This window comes from Aulonocara sp. 'chitande type north' Nkhata Bay, linkage group LG12, assembly GCF_057382095.1.
Source record: "Aulonocara sp. 'chitande type north' Nkhata Bay isolate Kocher_YH1m ecotype deep benthic linkage group LG12, A_spYH_male_GT1.1, whole genome shotgun sequence".
Lineage (NCBI taxonomy): Eukaryota > Metazoa > Chordata > Actinopteri > Cichliformes > Cichlidae > Aulonocara > Aulonocara sp. 'chitande type north' Nkhata Bay.
The window spans coordinates 268,880-289,294 of NC_141355.1; the positions used below are offsets into that span (position 1 = coordinate 268,880).

Genomic DNA, 20,415 nt, shown 5'->3' on the forward strand with positions numbered 1-20,415 from the left:
TGACAGTTTCTTAACATGTCAGGTCGTTAAAAACGTGACAGTTTGTTGGAAAAATATCTATATTTTTGTTTATTGGGCAATCCACTCTGGCAAAATTGGAATGTTTTAAATATTTTTTCTTCTTTTAACTGTGTTTTTCTCCCACCACAGACTTTCTCTATCAGTTGCTATTGCACGCTAACAATACATTTTCAATTAATCACATTATCACCCTTCACCAGTGAACAGGGGAATCTGGAGGCCCTGGGATAGCTGCCAACTTTGCATGATTAATGTTCTAGCTGTAAAAAATGGAGCTACACTTTGAGTAATGAAGCTTTTTTTTTAAAATATAAAAAGCATTTTTTATTTTTTAATAAAATGTGGACAAACTTTAATAATGTGATGATGCTCCAATACTTGTTTCTTTACCTTTGAGTTTACTACAAAGTCAGGTAGTTAAAAGAGCCGTTTGGTGTTTTCTATGTTTCACTTCTGTTTTAATCTCTTCCATTTTCTCTTTTGTCTTCCCTTCATTTCTCTTCCCCTCTCCCAGCTCTCTGTTCCTTTTGCCGTTTCATCCCTCTGCTTCTGTTTTGAGAGAGGGATGTCTCTTTTCTAACAGCTCTCAGCCTGCTTATCTACTAGGTCTGTATTACTGTGGGTTTTGTGTGTCCAACCACCCATTTGTTATTGTGCTGTCAGCCCCCTCGATATCACACCACCATCAGTTATGAATATCGGGCTGTGTGTGTGTGTGTGTGTGTGTGTGCCATTGATGTGCTCTGTAGCCTGCTAATGTTATTTGGAAATCCTGATTGTTTATGATAGATGGCGTGTGCGTGTGTGCCTGATACCAGGCCTGGGTGTCCGTTTGGGTGGCTGTGGGAATCTTGCATGTGTTGGATTTGTGCCTGTAACAGCGCCTGTGTGTCAAAATGCATTATGGCTCTCTGCATGACTATATCCAATGACAGCGCCGTTCCTCCACGCTTATGCCTATGACTGTTCATTTGTAGGGCTGAGATCGTATCCAGAAAGAAAACAAAACAAACAAACACAAAAAAAATCTTTGCTTTTGTGAGTCTCCACTGTGCTGTTGCATCCCCTTTGTTGTTTTTAGAACTGGTGGATTAGGTATTTATTTTTCATCCCTGATATTCTTGCAGATCTGCAGTGAATGCTATCTTCGGTGCCAGGATTGTCTTAATTATAAGAAAGGCTCAAACTTCTGAAAGCAAACACATAATTGGCACCCTGCAGTGCATCCTCATTAATGTGTTTGCTGTGCTGGCCTGCAGTATCAGAGACTTTGTAGTCACCCTTTATGAGGAGAATCTGAGCATGTCCCTTCAGGGTGTTGGCTGGAGAACGCACGGTCAGAGTGACAAAGATTTGTCTGTAACAGATACACTCTTTGTGTTATAACCCTGTTTCCCTTATCCAGTCACCCACCCTAATTGTTCTATTTTCATCTGTCACGGTGGTCTTTGTTAAAGCTTGTGTATCCTGTCTTGGCCAGCAAACAAGCCGTTTGTTTTGACTTTGATCTGGAGGCATGCGTCAGCCATTTGATGTCACTCATCCAGCCTTTTTTGGGTCTGGGTGTGTTAAATGACCTGGTGCCCCCTCTTCCTCCCCCTTTTCTTCCCTTGGAAGATCTGTAAAACCGCGACCGACACTGAACATGGAGGATTATGATGTTCGCTCAGCCGCCAGCATCCTGGCCTCAGTGAAAGAGCAGGAGGCACGTTTCGAGCAGCTGACCCGCGCCCTTGAGGAGGAGCGTCGCAACGTCAACCTACAGCTAGAGCGTGCCAATCTGCCTCCCAACCCCCCCACCAGCCAACCACTACCATGGCAGCAAGTGGTGATGCAGGTAAACGATGCCAGCACACTGGCCGACCACCCCCCTCCACTCCTTGTCCTTTTCAACCACCAACCTGCGCTATCATGTATCTCCCTCCATGCATCTCTCTCAAAAGTGACACCTCTTCTGCTCTCGCCTTCCATCTGAGCCGGCTCATCCCATCACCATGTTTGCTCGTGGTCATTGCTTTTCATCATTCGTGGGACCCCCCGCAATCTCTCTGTTCAATTTCCCTGTAATTTTGATACTTGTACCCATTGTATGACTCCAATGTCCTGGATGGTGTTCAGTAATCTGCTGTGCGGTGACTCATCTTTAAAAGCGAGCTAATGAGATTCAACCTCTCATTCTGTCTTCTTTCGCCCCCTCCTTCTATGCCACTGCCATCCAATCCCATCTCCTTTCGCCCACTGGTCTTTGATATTGTCTGGTGGTGGTGCTGATTGGATGTGGCCTTTTGCCCAGCCCTGGGCAGCGTCTGGGGGACATTAGATTCCTGGCGAGGGTTTCTGTCAATACTGGCTGACTCTGCAAGAGCAGGAAATGCAAGATGTAGAAATAAGACAGCTGCAGTCTCCTTAAAAATGACAGCAGTCACAACATGCACATTCATTTGCATGCTACAAACTGATGGAAAATGTTGCAATTAGAGCTTTTTTTGTTAAGAACGCCCTGGTCAGGTGACATGAAGTCTTATTTTTCTGCTTATTTTCAGTCTTTGAAGATCTGACTAACCTACACATTTCAATTTTGCTGACTTTCCCACAGCATCCTCTCATGTTTTCACTCCCAGGCATAATCACTTCTTTGAAGAAACCCTTTCAGACTGTACACATGTTTTACTAACTAGAATTTGAAAGCACAGTTTGGTGATGCCGCACCTGTGGTGCTTGGATACATCACCTTTAATCACAGAGAAGGAGGCGGTCTCATGTACTGTATTATTGATATAGCAAGACGTGCAGAGAGAGAAATGCTTTGTCTACATTTGCCTGTGCTTGTATTTGCCCATAGTTACAATTTGTTAACAGTCCGTGCTAGTGTTCGTTTTTTTAAAGGGCTTGCTGCAAATTTGGTCTCACGAAGGGTTAATGAAGAGAATGTGGGAAAAGTGTAAAAAGGGTAAAATAAACTTGTCAGTCACTCACACCAAAAAGGTAATATCTTGCTCTGTGTGTAAGAGAGAAGGAGGGAGAGCGAGACCCTCCCCTCCCCAGAGGTTAGCCTAATTTGGAGAACAGCGAATTGGCTCTCACTCTCAGACATCCCCCTACCCTAACTGTTTGTGAACCAAGGGGTTAATTTGGCACAACTGAATACTGCTGTTTACCTGTTTACATCACTTTGAAATGTCATTTTGCCACCAGGAATTTTCCTGCTGGCGTTATCGTAAATGCTTAAATGCCAGAACAATTTCTATGCAGGCATTTGAGGATGGAAGGGGACGTTGATCAGTGCCTGCTCAGCACCTAAGTCCTTGGCAGCTGCCTTTGCCCAGCCTTTCTGTGCCAGGTGTTACCGTGTCTGTGTCGTGAGATGCTCTCCATTCAAATAACGATGTGGCACGAAGGATGAGGAATTATTATTTCTTTATCTCTGCTTCCTCCTTGTTCAGCTCCCGAACACACACACACACATACTCGCATGCAGTCCAAAAGCTGTATGATGGATTACGATGGCGCATGGATCATTGACTCAAGGTTCAGATTCACAACCCCGGGGCCAGACACAATGCATAATTATTTCAAGTTGATGTCAGGAAAGAAAAAAGTGGACCTGCTCTGATGAATGAAATCACATGCAAGTAGACACCTAATGAGCGCAGTAAGCCACTGATCTTGATAGCACCCCACCACAGGGCGCTCACCTCGGCACAGACTGGGTCTCAGCATCAGTGGGCAGTGCGCGCTCGTTTATGCCTTTATCACTGTTGTCAGCTTTTTAACACAGGCTGCTCAGTGGGCAGCAAATAAACAGAAGCGATGGTTTATTTAAACATATCCTCACAGCACTTCATGACCTGTTACAAATGAAACACTCTGATGCTCAGTGCTCTCAAGTTTCTTTTATGTTGCCCTGAACACAAACTAATTGACTCAAATGCATCATACAATCATTTGGAAATATAGCACGTTTTCCACAATAAATTTGAAGCCAAGGCTCGTCCGTATAGTATGTATGTTGTTTGCCTTTTCACATGTTAAACTGAAATCCCAGTGACTGTTTGGAATTTGTGGAACTTAGTCCATGTGTTCATGGTCCGCAGAACATCATTTATTTATTTATTTGTGAAGACCTTTCATCTCACGCAACATGAGATCGACTTTTTGTTATTTGCAAAATGACTCAAGAACTATTAGATGAATTGCCATGATGTTAACCACAAACATTTGTGATGCCCACAGAAAAAATCTTTGGAAATTTGCAGTAGGTTGTCATTATGTTATTGTTTTATTACCATCACAGTGTATTGAATATATGAACGCTAACCGTAAACCCAGAACCAGCTATCCGCTCTTATTGAACAAGAAATTTGTGAAAAATGTTGAAATGACTTCATAAATATCCCCAATTTGAGATGGTACTTTTTGAGATAAACATAAGCGGGATTGAAGGATTTCCCTATATGGAAAATTTCATCTCATTGTTGATCCAGGTTCCAGTTGACTCCCAACTCTCTCTCAACTAGCTTCTTCTGTGCTAAAGCCGTTTCTCCTGTCTTGTCTAGTTTCTTGTCATGCTCATCTAGAACTTTCTGAAGCACTTGTTCAATATTTCTGGAGTCTGGAGTTGAGCTGTCAGAATGGTTGATGTCCAGGTTTTCCTGGTCTTGATTTACCTTTGCTGCTCTAGCATTTGTTTACAGTAGCAACTTTCCGTTCGATCCCCATGTACTGCTGCCTCCACGTATGCTTTCGCAAGTCCACTTAAACTTTTTGAGAATTCCAGCAGCAAAGAGTGGTGTGCCTCCTAAAGTGCCCCCAAAAATCCTATAACCACACCTTCTCAGGTTTGGACAAAGACTCTTGCATTGCCAATCCAAGACGACTAGGTCCTTCAGACCTATTCTATGAAGCTCTCAGTGCACAGTATTTTTGCTGAAGTTACTAATCTATAATAATAAATTACAATACACTTATGGCTCATTGTGGAATAAGGACATTTCGCAAATTGACTTGTTGCAACAGTGACATCCCATTACAGTACCATGTTCAGATTAATTTAGCTCTTTTCTCACTCTTCTTGCAGTTGGGACCCTGGCTTTAGTAAAACCATGGTCAAATTTGAGCTATGGTGTGGGCTATTGAATTGCAGTAGCCCAGAGGAGAATGAACATCCCAAACTTTATGCTACCATTTTTCAGGCTGTGAACTTTTTTATTTATTGCCATATTCACAACATACTTCATACCGTGTACATTATAACATACCGTAATAGACCCATTTCTGTAATATACTCACATATCTATATTATTGCTAATATATATTGTAATATATCTATATCACTAAAGCACTTCTGGATGGATGCAAACTGCATTTCGTTGCCCTGTACCTGTGCATGTGCAATGACAATAAAGTTGAATTCTATTCTAATTCTATTCTATTCTACAGGTCAAACATTGTTCAATACTCACTTTTTGAGCACATCGATGCAAAGTGATTGTATTCATTATCAGCTTTCAGATTCAGTTTAGTGCTAATTAGCAAAGATGCTTACATGTTAAACTAAAATGGGAAAATTGCTAAATGTTACCTTCTAAAAGTAGGATGATTCCTCCAATGTTAGTAGTACCCTCATACATCATTGAGTATGGCGACAGACTCGTGGTGTGTTTAAACAAAAAAGTTATTCAGGCTAAAGCTGAAATTTTGTTTTCTTGGACAAAAGATGTTCTATGATATTCTTTCCGCCAGAGCTTGGAGGCAAAAGAAAAGTTTGAACAATCAACAAATCAACAAACCACCCACTGTCATTTAAGTCTCCCCATGTAGTTGTCATGCACACATCTGAAGAGGATTAAGAAATATTCAAGATTAAGATGTTTCAAATATTTCTTTATTTTGTTTTGGACCTGCATGAAATTAACACAAGTTACAAAAAGGCAGATCGCAACAATATGTTTTAATCTCTCTATTACAAAAGGTTGTTGTTGTAAACACCACTGCCCTACTTTCTAATTGAATTCTAATCCTCATTCACTTCAGGATAACTGTTTATGAATTGCTGCCAAGGAAGAGAATTAGAGTGTTTATGCTACACTGTCCTGTGAGGAAAATCAAAACGAGGCTGTCGGACTCTCCATTAGCTTGTCTGATGAAATTATCAGCAGAAATTCAGTGACACGGACCAGGGAGCCTTAGAATCTGTATCCATCAATAGGATCATGCTAGGATCACACGCTTCCTTTATTTGCTATCATGTTAGCCTCCCATAATTGATTTTGGCCTGAAGGAGTGTTATCACCAAAGCTCTAAAAGGTCAAGTAGTGCATGGTGACAAACCTATCTGTCGAGAAAGGCAGACAGCACTCAGACAGCCATGTCTGTCTGGAGTTGAGGGAGAAGGTGACCTCATTTTATATACACCAGACAGCTAATCTACCCACGGCACTGCGCAGGACATGCATAGAGCCCATTGAAAGGTGCATATAGCAAAGCTACAGTTTTGCAAAGCAACTTCAGTGAAAAGGAAACTTGGGATAATTTTTGCACTGTGGATGCTATAAAGTGTTGGTGTTTGGTTTTCTGACACTATAGTCAGTGGTCTTCTAGCATAGCAGAGGCATATCATCCCTTTGTGCAAATGATGTGGGAAGTTTTCAAAGGCTTGTGTGATTTAGAGAGAGGGAACAGTGCTGCCTTTGATCTGTGCTGCTGTCTGTGTTGAAGATGTACAGGCCCCGGCCCTGCAATGGCACCACAGCGCTCAACCAACAATCGCCCCAACCTCCCTCCACCCACTTTCATCCCCAGAACACACAGCCCCCCAGCCCTGGCTAAGCACAATGGATACAAAGGGCCGAGGGTGCTATAGCGACAGAAGCTCTATCCCTCCACTGGCAGGGCCCGGGAGCCCCTGTACCCTCGTAAATCACCTGCCTAACAATGAGCCTTAGTTTACCCCCCTCCCCTCCTCTGTCTTCCTCTGTCTTCTTCCCTTGCTGTGGCATCAAGAACCTTCTTGCCTCCTATAAACACTCTAATTACCTTGGTGTGAAAGTACCTCCTTGGTTTATTTTTGTGTGTGCCACACTGTTCCTGTAACCCTCCTACAACACTTTTGTCTCATTACAGAGCAGCCTGCAGAAAAGTCACATTAAAATTTTAATAATGTTGCTGCTTGTTTTCCATGGCTCTATATGGAACACCTAATTATGCCTCAACCTCAGTTTAAAGGGTCCTTTGTCTGCTGGATGTGACAGTCACAAAAGTTTCTGTTCATATTTTCAAACAATCTTTGGAAAGAGGCGCACATGAGGCAAATTGAAAGGCACTACTGTTGTTCAGGTGGAAGGCTGGATTGTCAGTAATCTTAGTGTTGATGGTACAGTTTTTCTTTACAGCTTGTTAACATCTAAAGCAGTGTTTCTCAAAGGTTCTTGTTTCAAGATTTGTTCATTTCCATAGGTCTTATCCATAATGGCAGCATGGCTCTGGGGATGACAGTGTAAGCTCTTCTGTTAGTTGCAGAGGGGCTTTGGTACTGAAATGACATCTGTTAGATGGATTGCCATGAAAGTTTAGTCACTGCAACTGGTGTCACTTAAAGTTTGCACACTACTGTTGACTATATAGGCAGTGCATTCTTTCTATGAACTACTATCTGCAGAGAATGTGTGTGTGTTGTTTTATTTTCTTGACAACTGCTTATCCACTCAACTTCACTTTTGTTAGGTGTATTGCTGAGCACCTAAAGACCCAATAGCTGTTGTCATTGATACCCTTTTCTCCCTTAGTAGGAGAAGACTGAGTAGGCTGCTGTCTGCATATGTTATGTAGATATCTAGAAGCAATGTTAAGAAACATATATCAACTCTTCTGTGTTTTTATAAAATAGCAAATGTAGCTTGGTAACAGGCTTTATTGCTTTCAGAGTCTACATTTTAACCGTGATCTTTCCCTAACCCTAAGCACATTTGGTTCCTACATCTTAACAAAAGTCCATCTTCTGTTTATCCAGTTCAGGGTTTCATTGAGACTTGAGCCTCTCTCAGCTGTCATAGGTCAAACGGTTGGGTACGTCTTGAACAGGTCAAACAACTCACTCTAAAAATATGGGTAATTTAGAATCACCAATTAACCTAACATGTATGTCTTTGGACTGCGGGGAGGCAGCCGGAGTACCTTTAGAGAACTCATACAGGCAGATTATTCGAGCTCCACACAGAAGGGCCCCAGACACCCGATGGATTCATATCCAGGGGGCAACGGTGCTAACCACCACCCCACATTCATGTCCTCTTACCAAAGAGGACGTCAACGAAATAAATTAGAAGTTAAGTTATGAAGACAAGTATGTTCAGTGGGCTGCAGGCTTAGCCTGTCTTTTATGTGTGTGTGTGTGTTCACAGCTTGTTGATGACTGCAGCGTTTTGTAAACTCAAATGGTTACCACTCGCAGCTCATAGTTACTGAAACAACTGACGAGTGATTGTCATTTTTTTGGTCATGACTAGCTCATTTAGTCTCATGTTGGATCTTTAAGGTCCATGTAATTATTCTGCTTCCTGTGCTTCTTCTTTAGCCACTTCTTTGTTGCGTTGGCGGTATGTTTTGTGTCATTGTCATACTGAAAGACTGATCCACGACACACTTTTAGTGTTCTGGCTGAGGGAAGGAGGTTCGCATCCAAGATTTTATAGTACATGGCATGATTTGCAAAGACCTTTTGGGCAAACATCCTCAAAGCATAATGTTTCCACCTCCGTGTTTAACTGTGGGGATGGTGTTCTTTGAGTCATACTCAGCCTTTCTATTCTTCCAACCACGGCAAGTCGAGTTGATGCCAAAGCTTGATTTTGATTTCATCTGACCACAACACTTTCTCCCAAGCCTTCTCTGAGTCATTTAGACGTTCACCGGCAAACTTAAGAGGGGCCTGGACATGTGCTTTCTTGAGTTGGCGGATTTGCAAACTTGGAAAATCAGCAGGAGATCAAAGAATTATTTTCCCCCACTGTATCATGTAAAACTGGATAATGTCTGGACTGCAGTTTGAGAGCAATACTGTTGAATCATTGCAGCTAAATGCTGGCAACCTGAATCAGCTGTGTTGTTTGCAGGCACGCCCCATTCCTTCTCAAACAAATAGCTGCAATCAGTCACTCCCACTGAGAGCCTCATTTAGCTCATTCTGCACATCTCACTCTGATCATACACTGCACTAGTCAGGTTACAAATCTAATGAATGTATTATACACTTAGGTAGGAGAGACTTCTACCTACTACACTGCTCAACCTAAAAGTAAAATGCAGAAGGCATGTGCCATTATTATATGTTTTATTCAACTTGCTTCAACATTAAGAGTCAAGTTCGTGGCAGTGGCCCATGAATCAAAGTGGGAACTGCTCGGAAGGGAAGGGTAAGTCGTTTTTGTGTCTCATCTTGGTCCGGAGCTAACGTGGAAGGACAGAAATTTTTAATTCAAGGATTATGCAGATTCTTCTTGTTCAGGTGAACAGGAAGAGAGAGAGGTTTGAAGGGATGGGCTGTGGGCTATTTATATTCCTCTGGGCCAGCTCAAATCTTCATCCTTCAGATCAGCTCCAATGTTGGTGGACTTAATGCCTGTCCTGCTGCACCTCCCTCCCATTTGATCACAATCCATTAAACCATTACCCTCACTAAAAGCACTAAGAGGTGCATCTGAAATCTGCTTCCATTTCCTTTACCATGCACGACATAGGTGAACAGACAGGCTAAATATCTCTGAAGGGCACTACCTCGCCTCGGTGGGAACATTCTGCGTAACATGAAAGTCTACTTATACTCTTGAAGACGGGCACGATACTCTCCCATCTAACTGACTGTTCGGCTTGGTTGTTAAATCCAAAGACTGAACCGTGTGTTTAAAATAGAGCTCTTCTTTTGCACGAGACCCCCAGCGCCACCTGAGGAATGTGACCTAACCTTTACAAGCGTCCAGCAAGATAACTAAACAAGGCTAAATGGAAAACAGTCTTCGAACTTTATAGTATAGCTGGAGGTGTTCAAAGTCTTGATTTAATTATCCCCATGAGTTTAACATACCGCTGTGACATTTTTACTATGTGACTTACAAGCATGTAAACGGTGATCGAATGAGAAACAGAAGCAGCACAGAGCCTTATTTTTTTGGGAGGATTTGCCAGAACAAAGATAACTGTTTTTTTAATAGATAAGATTTGGAATTAAACCTTTCTTTTCTGTTTTACTTGAGTGTTCTTTAATAAACGCTGATGCAGTGTGAATATTTAGGTACATTGCCAGATTAGGGAGCGAGTTTCATCCAGGCCAATAATTTAAAAAAATGTTTGATTGGCAGAGTTGTTTTCCAAGTTCTTAGGAAATATCTGCAAGCCTGCATTTAGGAACACATTAAAGGCGGACAAATCCACTAATGAAAAAAAAAACCTCAGTAGAATCTACTCAGTAGGGGAAGCCTTGAATCTCAGCAGGTTACTTTACCTGGAATTAGTGTAAATTCTCAGCTCTTTTGATGGAAACAGAATCAAACCTCTTGGTGTTTGCTGCTTCCTGCAGAGCACCACTTTTGCACCTGTGTGCAATGCAGCCATTGTGAGCATTCAGACTCTTTGTGCCTGTCCCATCGTATAGCACCACAGATTCACTAATACTTGTTGACTCTTCAATGTGCCCGACGGACTTTTAATGCAACCTGGCATCGCCTCGGGCTGAGGCACCCTACACATCTGAACAGACTGGGAAAAGACTTGACATTATTTAGTCTGAAATTTGCGATGCTTTGCCATTGTTTTTTGTTTGGTTTTTTTTGTTTTTTCCCACTGGGTTGCACACGCACACACTTGAAAAGATGGCACAGTTTGTCTTAAACTGGAGCAGGGATGTAGAGTCCTTGTAATTGCTGGGATATTTGAAAGGAAAGGGGCACTAGTCTCTGAATTGCTTCACAGTGTCTAACAGTGATTGTTGAATGTAGAGAGTGATGACAATGGCACAGGAATGTGTAAAAATATCAGCGCTCTTTACACTCCTCCTTCTCCAGGGACTTTACTGATCATTCCAGGCCGAGATAAACACAGTCATCCATTTACTTTCATTACTTTTATCTATTCATTTCCAACAGAATTCCCAAGAAGCTCACTGTTGTAAACAGCGGCAGCCAATTCTCTCCAACAATTGTGGAATTTAAGCTGACGTGTAAAAAAAAAAAATTCTGATGTTAATTAATTGTTTGATTTTAACTCCAGAAAGTAAGCTGCTCAACAGGGCCTCCAAAGTGTAGCGCTTTACAAATTTGCCTAACAAGCAGAAGGTCTCCAGTTCAACTCCAGGATCGCACGCAGAGCCCTTTAAAGTTGTGTTACGAAGTAAAAGAAATAAAATCAAACATGTGGAGCTGCCTGCTGTGTTCGCCCCCTGTAAATAAAGGAGAGGCTGAAAGTAAGTTTTTCTGCAAATGTAAGCTGCTCATCTGTCTCAAGATAGGTTTCTCAGGGTTTTTGGCTAAAAGATGGAGGCCTTAGGCATTAGTGCAACTGAAGAACTCAAATAATAACCATATATAACAATAGACATCCTCTTTGGACGACTCCATTACAGATGCAAAAGACATGCTCAGCTGAAATGAAGGCGACAGAAAGCATATTTTAGGCCGTAAAAGTTAATGATTTGCTGCATGTCATCGTCAGACGGGTTCAGATTCTGCTGTTTGCACCTCTTTCAGTGTCCCAATTATGCATGACGAGATGGAAAACAAGGAAAAGCTTAATCCGGTTATACTTGTTTTTATAAATCTCGCTGTGCAATTACGGCAGTGCAACATAAAAACAGAAAATAGAACCTTTTGATCTGAAGTGATGCCATTTAAAAGAGCTTTATTTCCCCAAATGAAGGGAAAATTGCCTTTTTGCACAACAAAAGCCCCCAGTAGATTGGACTCTAATCCTCTACATCGCTGACTAGTCATTTTTCGAGGGGAAAATAAAACATGATAGTATTAGATAAGGGCTTTTTTGCAAGCTGTGCCATTGTTAGGATAAACAGCAGTCAGCCTACAGCAGAGCACATCATCTTGCCCTCAGACATACATATTGTTTGCCATCCGGCCCCTGCGCTGTGCAGTGATGGTCTTAAAACAACGCAGGGCAGCAAAGTCAGATTTATCTTTGAAATGACTTTTTATGCATTTTTTTAAAATCCTGTTTTGTGTATAGTGGCATAGTTGGGCCAAACCTACTCACCCCTTTATTAAAGCTTTATGACAAAGTGCTGTTTCCTGAGAAATGTGTTCTGGGCTCATTGTGAAAGGAATTCAGAATTAAATGTCATTAATCCCTCTTTTGAAATTGAATATTCTACAAACGTTTTTTTACGTAATGAAGCGCCACATATATTTTCAAACTGCTGTAATGGCTCCTCACTTCTGGACCACCTTTTGTTACTCCTCAGTTTTTCTTCTCTGTATTTTCCTGCCACCGTGAAAAGGTGGAAAAGCATGATTTTAACAAATGTAGCTTCATCCGAGTTGTCTGGCTGTCAAAGCGTGCATTGTTGCCAAACATTAACCTTTCTACCATCTGTTTCACACCATACACCCTGACAGGCTAAAGCCGACTTCTGGACCTTTGATTACAACTCCTGGATTATTCATACACCTTGTACATGTTTTCTACAAGGCCTAGGTGTGGGGTTAACTAGACTCAAGGGGATACAGCATTTGTCTGACAGCAGTCTTCTATGCTGAACACATTTTAGGCCTTATTTTAATATGAAATCTTGATTGTAATGTACTGTCAGGGTTTTTAGTGTGCTGAAGCCTGTCTTCTCTGCTCTTCCACTGTTGCTCATTGCTGGAAGGGAATGCCTTATTATAGGTGCCCGAGGTAGAGATGAAAAGATCTGTTTGTCAATGAAATGATGAAGACTCGCACGCCTCAGTCACCGTGTGTGACTGTGAGATTTTGCAGAGATGCTGATGAACCCATAAAGTATGACTCACTCCACGATTGTGGTGATCCCTTGAGTTTCACCCAGAGCCAGACGGTTATCACTATGTGATGTGTACACGCTTCCCCTCCGGATGGGGAATCCTTCTGACTTATACTCTTACTTTTCCCTCAGGGGAGATTTTTGTGAAACATCTCAGTCACTGAAATGGACTGCAGTGCAAGCTGATATAAACATTCATGCTCCCCTTTAGGAATCATTATAACTGCCTTGGTGTTCCTCTGTGTTTTCCTATAATGCTATTATGAAATAAAAATTTCAATTTGCAACCAACCCATTTTAATGAATCACATTCCCATCAGCCTCACCTGCACTGTGCTTAGTTCCAATAACCAAATGTTAACACGCAAAATGAAGATGGTGAACAGATGGCAAGCTGATGTTAGCACAGCTCTGCCCAGGCTCTTAGAGAGCCACTGGGGTAGTTACAGATATATAATCTTGATTAAACTGCATGGAAATCTGGCAAACGATAAACACAGCATTAAAAACAATAAATTGAGCAAATGCAGAGCACGATTTATAGCTAAAGTAAAGAGCATTGTTTCTTTTCTCATCTGCTCCCTTGAGCATTCCAAAGCACTTAATAGATTTTTAAAAGGGTTATGAAACTCACTTAGTGTTTAAATGGCTTAAATGGAATATGATATCGCATATGAGAGAGAAATGCACTTCAACTTTTTTTTTTCTTAAGGTAATGTTGCTTGGCAGAATTCTAAATAGTATTGTTGAAAGTAAATAGATCTAAACGCAGTGGTGCATGCTGGGCCAGGTCTTTCATTAAGAACAAATGGAGCAGTAAGATTCGAGGACATGAACTGCCAAGCTGGTGGAATGCAAAACCTCAGCCATTTCCCCTCCGTTTGGGATTTCTCCTTTCTCCGTTTGAGTCTTTTAGTGCAGTCATCCTTTCTCTCTCTCTCTCTGCTGTCTTTTCGGACCTCTCTCAAAGTTGTCCTTAGCTAAGCTTCCATCTGGGTTATTAGATTAACATTCCTACTCGCTCTTGGTCACAGTCACAGATATTTGAATGCGAATTCTTTCACGTACGTCCCTCCCCTCCCTTATATCAAGTGCAGCGAGAGGAACGCCACAAAGAGCTGGAGCAAAGGAGCTGTGTGTGCTTGTATGTGTGCAGGGTGTAAAAATTTGCAGAGTATGGGGTGCCTCCGCTTCAATAGGGGCAACTTTTGTTTTGTGTGTGAGCCACTGGCCCCCTACACCTCCCTCCTCTCTATCGCTCTCCGTCTATGCCAACAAGGGGGAGGGGTCGACAGGCTGACAGACAGACGCAGCTGGAGTGCATAGAGGGAGCTGGTCCCACCCCGCTAAGATGCCAGAGATAGACCCAATGAGAGAAAGAGAGGGAGGAAAGAGAGTGCTGCTACATTTCCAGCTCTCGCTGCCTGTCTGTGAACCCTCCTTTTTATTAACGCACCCAATTTTCTCAGCCCTGGAGGTTTTTATTCTCTGGCTGCCTAACTTTCTTTTTGTTGAGTGAGTATAGTGTGTGTATGTGCGTGAGCATAGGGTTCAGCTTGCCTCTGGTCCTTTTTTTTAGGCTCCTGCTTTTGCTACTGAGGGAAGATTCTGCCTTAGTCCTCTACCTCACCAGTCCATAAACAGCCCAAATACAACATCTCTCCAAAGGAGAAAGTAGGGGTCCTCTTTCATCTGTGAGAAACCAGCCTATTTACAAAATTACAGTGGATGTGAGAGGATTTGACTTTCAAAGTAAAAGTATTTTGGTTTTCCACAAGAAATGCCTGTTGCAAAGCACTGCTCAGTCTTCCTGCTGCCATATAAATGAGCAGATCAGCGATGTGGTCTGTTAGGTCATGGAATTCAACAGTCTTATGACATTCTGATGGAAGTGATGCAAGTGTCAGTGTTATTTTTGGCAGCAAAAAGATATCTATTGCAAAAATTGAAACTACTAGAAAAAAACTATCTACACACTACTGCAGCATTATAGACATAAATTTAGAAAAAAAAGAAGATGCATTATGCAGATATTCTGGAGTTAGGTGTAGGATTATTGCATTGGTATAAAGTTATTAATTCTTTTGGTTTTGTTTGATAATTCTCACTGTAAACTCTCCTACATGTCTCTTAAGGTCCACACAGTTTACACCATTACTGTGATTATTAACCACATACATGACATTTTGAAGTCAAACTTTACTTGAGCAACTCAAAGCACTTTTGTCTCATTCACCCATTCACACACAAACATATTCTCACAAGCACTTTTTCTATACATCTTAGTGCCTATTGTAAAAGCGCTATACAAATACAGGCCATTTACCATATTGTCTTAACATTCACTCTCCAGTGAATGCAAGAGGAGCAACTCAGGGATTGCCCAAGGATACTTTGGGATGCAGACTGGAACAACCAGGGAATCGAACCACCAACTAACCTTCTCATTAGATGTTTTGCTCCACCTTATGAGTAGGGATGGGTATCGTTTAGGTTTTATCCAATACCAGTACCAAACCGGTACTTTTGAAACGGTGCTCGAACCGGTGCTTAAAGAATGGAGAACACACACTTTGTCCAAAAACCTCTTATGTTTAGCTGTTTTTTTGTAAAAAGATAACAACGTTAGCCTTTTCTGCAGCTTTAGGGCATATATGATATGGTATCTATCTATCTATCTATCTATCTATCTATCTATCTATCTATCTATCTATCTATCTATCTATCTATCTATCTATCTATCTATCTATCTATCTATCTATCTATCTATCTATCTATCTATCTATCTATCGTTTATGAGCGTCCGTAATCATTTTATTTTGAAAGGCACAGCGCCACACTTCCGGTGTTTCCCTCGCTAACTCCGTGTGGCTGGACGTAGCCGAGTAGAGGATGGCTGCCTGCATCTGAGCCGCTACCTCTGCGCTTACAGAGGGAAAACCCAACGTAAATAAACCGGGAAAGCGTGAGGAGACGAGAGGAGGAGAGGAGGGAAAGAAGAACTTTTTCCGACAGGAGGAAGTATCTATCACACGTTTCCCCGGGAGCTTTTTCTTTTTTCCTTCTTTCTTTTTTTCTTTTTTTAAATTTTGCTGGAACCAAACGGGATTTTGGACCATGCCTGCTGAAGTGAAACAGGTAGTGCTGCCGTGCCCGCCGGTCTGTTTTCTGCCCCTCTTACCGTATCTCCAGCCTCTCGCACTCTTCTGCTGTCTCCCGTGCTCCCAGTTAATTGTTTGGCTTCTGTTGCGTTAGCGCTCATTTTCATCTGGTAGCGTCACTCTTTATGGCTTTCATGTGTTTTTTTTTCTTTCGCTCACTTGTATATATAAGAGCAGTGATTGTCAGATTTATCGATGTCCTTCAGGAGGAAAACGCGTGCGTGCGACTGGTTAGCACATACACTACATGGACACATGTGCAGTCCGTGTGCATGTGATGTGTCTGTGTGATATTTACATGCATGTGTGCAGACTGCTGCAGGACATCAGATATAAGAGTATTTACTTAGACCACTTAGTGACCATTTGACTCTGAAAACACGGCCATGAGATATGTTTAGTGGTGTCTCTGTGCGCGCACATATGCGTGTGCTGGTGTGATTGGCTTGCATCAAAGCAGCAAAGTGACTTACGACTTCTCTGACACATTCATGGGCTCTGATGTGTCAGTACCACCTATAGAATGACTGCTTACCCAGAGACGAGCAGTGAAGTATTGAAAGTTTGTCCCTGATCATCGCCTGCAAGGCTCTGAAAGCGCCCAGGCCAAGATTTATAGCTCACAGGGCTGTATTACCAGGAGTGTGAGAGACATGGCATTAAAACTCTTTTGTCTTTCACTTGCACAGATACCGCAGGAATGTGCTTTTGTTAGGTCTTGCCAGTGTGTTACTGTGTCTGTGTGGGTGTGTGCGTACCAGGGCATGATGTGCATACATTATTGGAAGTGTTCCCTGTGTTTGAAGCGCATCCACACAGGCAGCCTACACCATCACAACACTCCTTCCCCAGCCAAGCTTGGCAGCGCTGAGATGCTCAGAAAAAAAAAGAAGGAAGACGACATCCAAAAACAGAGATAGTGGACGAAAAAAAAATGACTGAAGGAGGACAGTCTATCATCCGCACTTGTTTCCTCAAGAAGGGTGGAGTTACTGAACCTCTGTCTGGCAGACTTAGAAATATTCTGTCAGCTTTCCATACGGCTCTGATGATAATATGCTAACAGTTGCCCTGTGGATGAGTGCCACCTAATAACCGGAGGAGCTTTTGCCAAAAATAGGATCAGATTTTTGGGCATCTGGGCAAAAAGTTGCCTTTGACTTCGATTATATGATTAAGATGAAATGCATGCTAACAACTTGAGACCATTTCCTCTCCAAAAACATCTTGAAATGGGTCAGAGAGGTGCCCCTTAGAGTCCATGACCCTCGTAAGGTCAAGATGTTTCACATACTTTATGCTCTGCCGGCATCGTGGTGTGACCTTTTAAACTCAGATGGACATTCCTCAGATGGGGGAGCACCTGCTTTTGACAACGCAGTAGTTGAGGTGTGTTCAAGTCACCCCTGTGCCATAAATGGATTCATATCACGGACAGTGTTGGTTTTTTTTACTGGTCTTTTTATTGGGTTTTTAAGGACAGTATGGAACAGGAGGTGAGTTCAGTGCAGTCAGCTTAGATGGGATTTTACTGAACTCTGTGTGTCCCTCAAGACGTCTAGTGGCTTTAAATCTCTTGTTATGCTCGGACAATATACTCGGGGAAATGATGATGTCTTGACCTCATCTTAATACTGCTGCAGGGCTTATGGCAAATGAGTTTTTGCCCACTCAAGATTACTGCACAATCCACAATTGGTGGTGGTGGTGGTGGTGGTGGGGCCTGCACCAGACCACATCTGAGTTAAATATAACCTGACCCTTATTTTAGAACTACACCAGCTGGGTAGTGCTCAAATCCTCCGAATTTATTCACAGAGGCCATAGCATCGTCTGCTCGTGAAAAATAGAGTAGATCTGGAGAAAAGGAAAGCAACCCAGGAGTCATCAACTTGCCAAGGTCTATGAAACCCAGCTTTGCTTTTTCTCGGCAAACTAGAAAGACCTGTCTGAGTAAGAAAGTAATTAATCAGTTATGCAGCCAAAGACTAAAAGAGGTTTCATCTTCAGGCTGTGAGTTACTGCCAGATTCCTGACAGTGGGGTTTTCAGCAGATGAGACTTCTCTCCCTTATTTGATGCTCTTTTATTTCTTACAGAAATTAAAAAGCTGTCAAATTTCTTTCTTGTGGGCTTTTTTTTTTTTTTTTTTTTTTTAATGGCAGCTCAGTCCTTATGTGTATTTTTTCATTCCTTTCTTCAGCCTCTCCCTTTACTCCTGCCGAAGGGGTTGGGAAGATCAATATTTGAAGACATGTAGAGCATGCAAAATGCCATTGTTTCGGCAAGAGGATGTCATACAAATAAAAAAATAATGCCAATGACCGGAAACATATAAGCGTTCAATAGCTGCTGCGAGTCCATCAATGCAAGGGGCTGGGTGTAGGATGAGGGATGAGGAGGTGTGATCATATGGCGCTGCGCGGCTGGTGATACCAGATGGCCTTCCCATCACACAACCTGTCCATACTGGCCATACTCTGTATGTTTCCCATACCGTTCCCATGGCTGCTCTTATTGCATGACCTATGACAGAACATGGTTTGACATGTCACAGTATCCGCACGCCAATCACACCACCGCCTCCTGCGGCTCTGTTTTTGGTTTTAAGCAATCTGAACTTAATTTACAAGGGGAAAGCCGACACCGTATCTGTGCCGCTTCATGATAACTACCCGCTGTGATCATGTGACCTGTGCCGCTTCCCCCGTCAGCACATGTAGCTTCTCAGTAATGTAGGTTGCAGTCACTTTGTCTTTTTAAAATTTTTTATAAGCTTTAAATATTAAAAAAGACATGTTTTGGTCAAATGCTTTATTCATCCAGTCTTTTTCAATACAAACTGTTTTTCTGCCTCAGATGCTTTGTCATGACTACATGCCAGTGTCCCTAGTGTAAATGCTACCCCGCTGATACCAGACATCAGCCCAATACTGATTCAAGGATCTGTGACAACTATAATTAGGGCTGTTCGATATAACGATATATATCGGACGACGATATAAAAACGTCTATCGTTTCACTTTACGCTATCGTTTGTTTCGTGGTGTTGCAAAATAAACTGTTTGCGGCAATATTTTTTCATTGTTTTGATGGTCACTGTAGTGGCTATATTAATTTCTTAAAGTTCTCTCTTTCTCTTATATTTTATATAACTGCACTATGGATGGACAAGCGCCTGTTTTTATGCGTTGTCGTTAGCAACAACGACGGTAACACCATCAAGTGTCCGCTTGTTTATGTTCCACATAAACCTTTCACAATAAAGCTCAAGATCCTGTTGAGACTTTTCAAAATAAACTGAATCACGTGAAAGAGCAGATTATTTACGGATGAGAAGTAAAAAAGAGCCGCCAGGTGCTAAAAAATAAACCTTAGACTCAAACGTTAGAACAGGTTTTTACCCGCAGCACGCCGTGTAATAAATACTCACAAAGAAAACGGCGGCTGTTACAACTTATGTCTAAAAATGTATCGTTTCATGCATCTGTTAAAACACTCCAGCTACATGACGCGCAGCTGGAAACACTTCACGCAAGACGAGCTGCCCGAGATTCACAGAATTTACAGAAAATGTTACATTTTTGTGATTTATGTCGTTATCGGGACGATAGAATTCTTATATCGGGATATGAGATTTTGGTCATATCGCACAGCCCTATTCTGTTCAGTTCTTTGTTATTCTATGATAAACATTAACTAGTGTGCACATGCCGTGCCATTTGCTGGAACATTTTTCTCTGCGTTTGAAAACATCATTGGGGAAGCCGTTTAGAGGAGCTACATGCTTTCTTTGTCAACAAGTTCTGTTTGCTCACGCAAATTTGTGATTTATGGGCAAACATGTTGTGGTCAGATGGGTTCACAATGACAGGAAAGCCTTAGTGGCTTCTCTTTTTGCTGTTTCCTTTGCTGAAAATGATCTTAAGCCAACTTTGAGAGAATCAGCTAAGGATGTTTTCTGCAGTTGGGCTTTCTCAAATGTAGAACGCATCAGGAAAGAGACAGATTTGCTTTTATTGGGAAGTTGGTGGCACTGAATGTAGGGCTGCACAATTAATCGTTAGAAAATCGCGATCTCATTTCCAAATGACAACGATTTTTTAAAAAAAGAAAAAAAGATGACGATTGTACCGCATTTTGATCCGGGACATAATCTGCATGAAAACAAGCGCTCACTCTTCCTGCTCAGCAGATTATTTATGGATGAGAAGTAAAAAAGAGCCGCCAGGTG

At 42.0% G+C, this 20,415-nt stretch overlaps 1 protein-coding gene across 6 annotated transcripts in view; it reads left to right on the plus strand.

Annotated features, from left to right (window-relative positions):
- The window catches only part of arvcfb (ARVCF delta catenin family member b), a 251,388-nt gene that overhangs the window by 109,527 nt on the left and 121,446 nt on the right, over positions 1-20,415 (plus strand). For 5 of the 6 annotated variants that reach the window (XM_086313099.1, XM_086313100.1, XM_086313101.1 and 2 more), the window contains 2 exons: positions 536-627; positions 1,639-1,858. In XM_086313099.1, coding sequence (XP_086169225.1) covers positions 1,667-1,858 — 192 coding nt within the window. In that variant the 5' untranslated portion in view covers positions 536-627; positions 1,639-1,666. Of the gene's footprint in view, positions 1-535; positions 628-1,638; positions 1,859-15,897; positions 16,160-20,415 lie in introns of those variants that run through there. The other variant, XM_086313102.1, reaches the window with a different exon arrangement.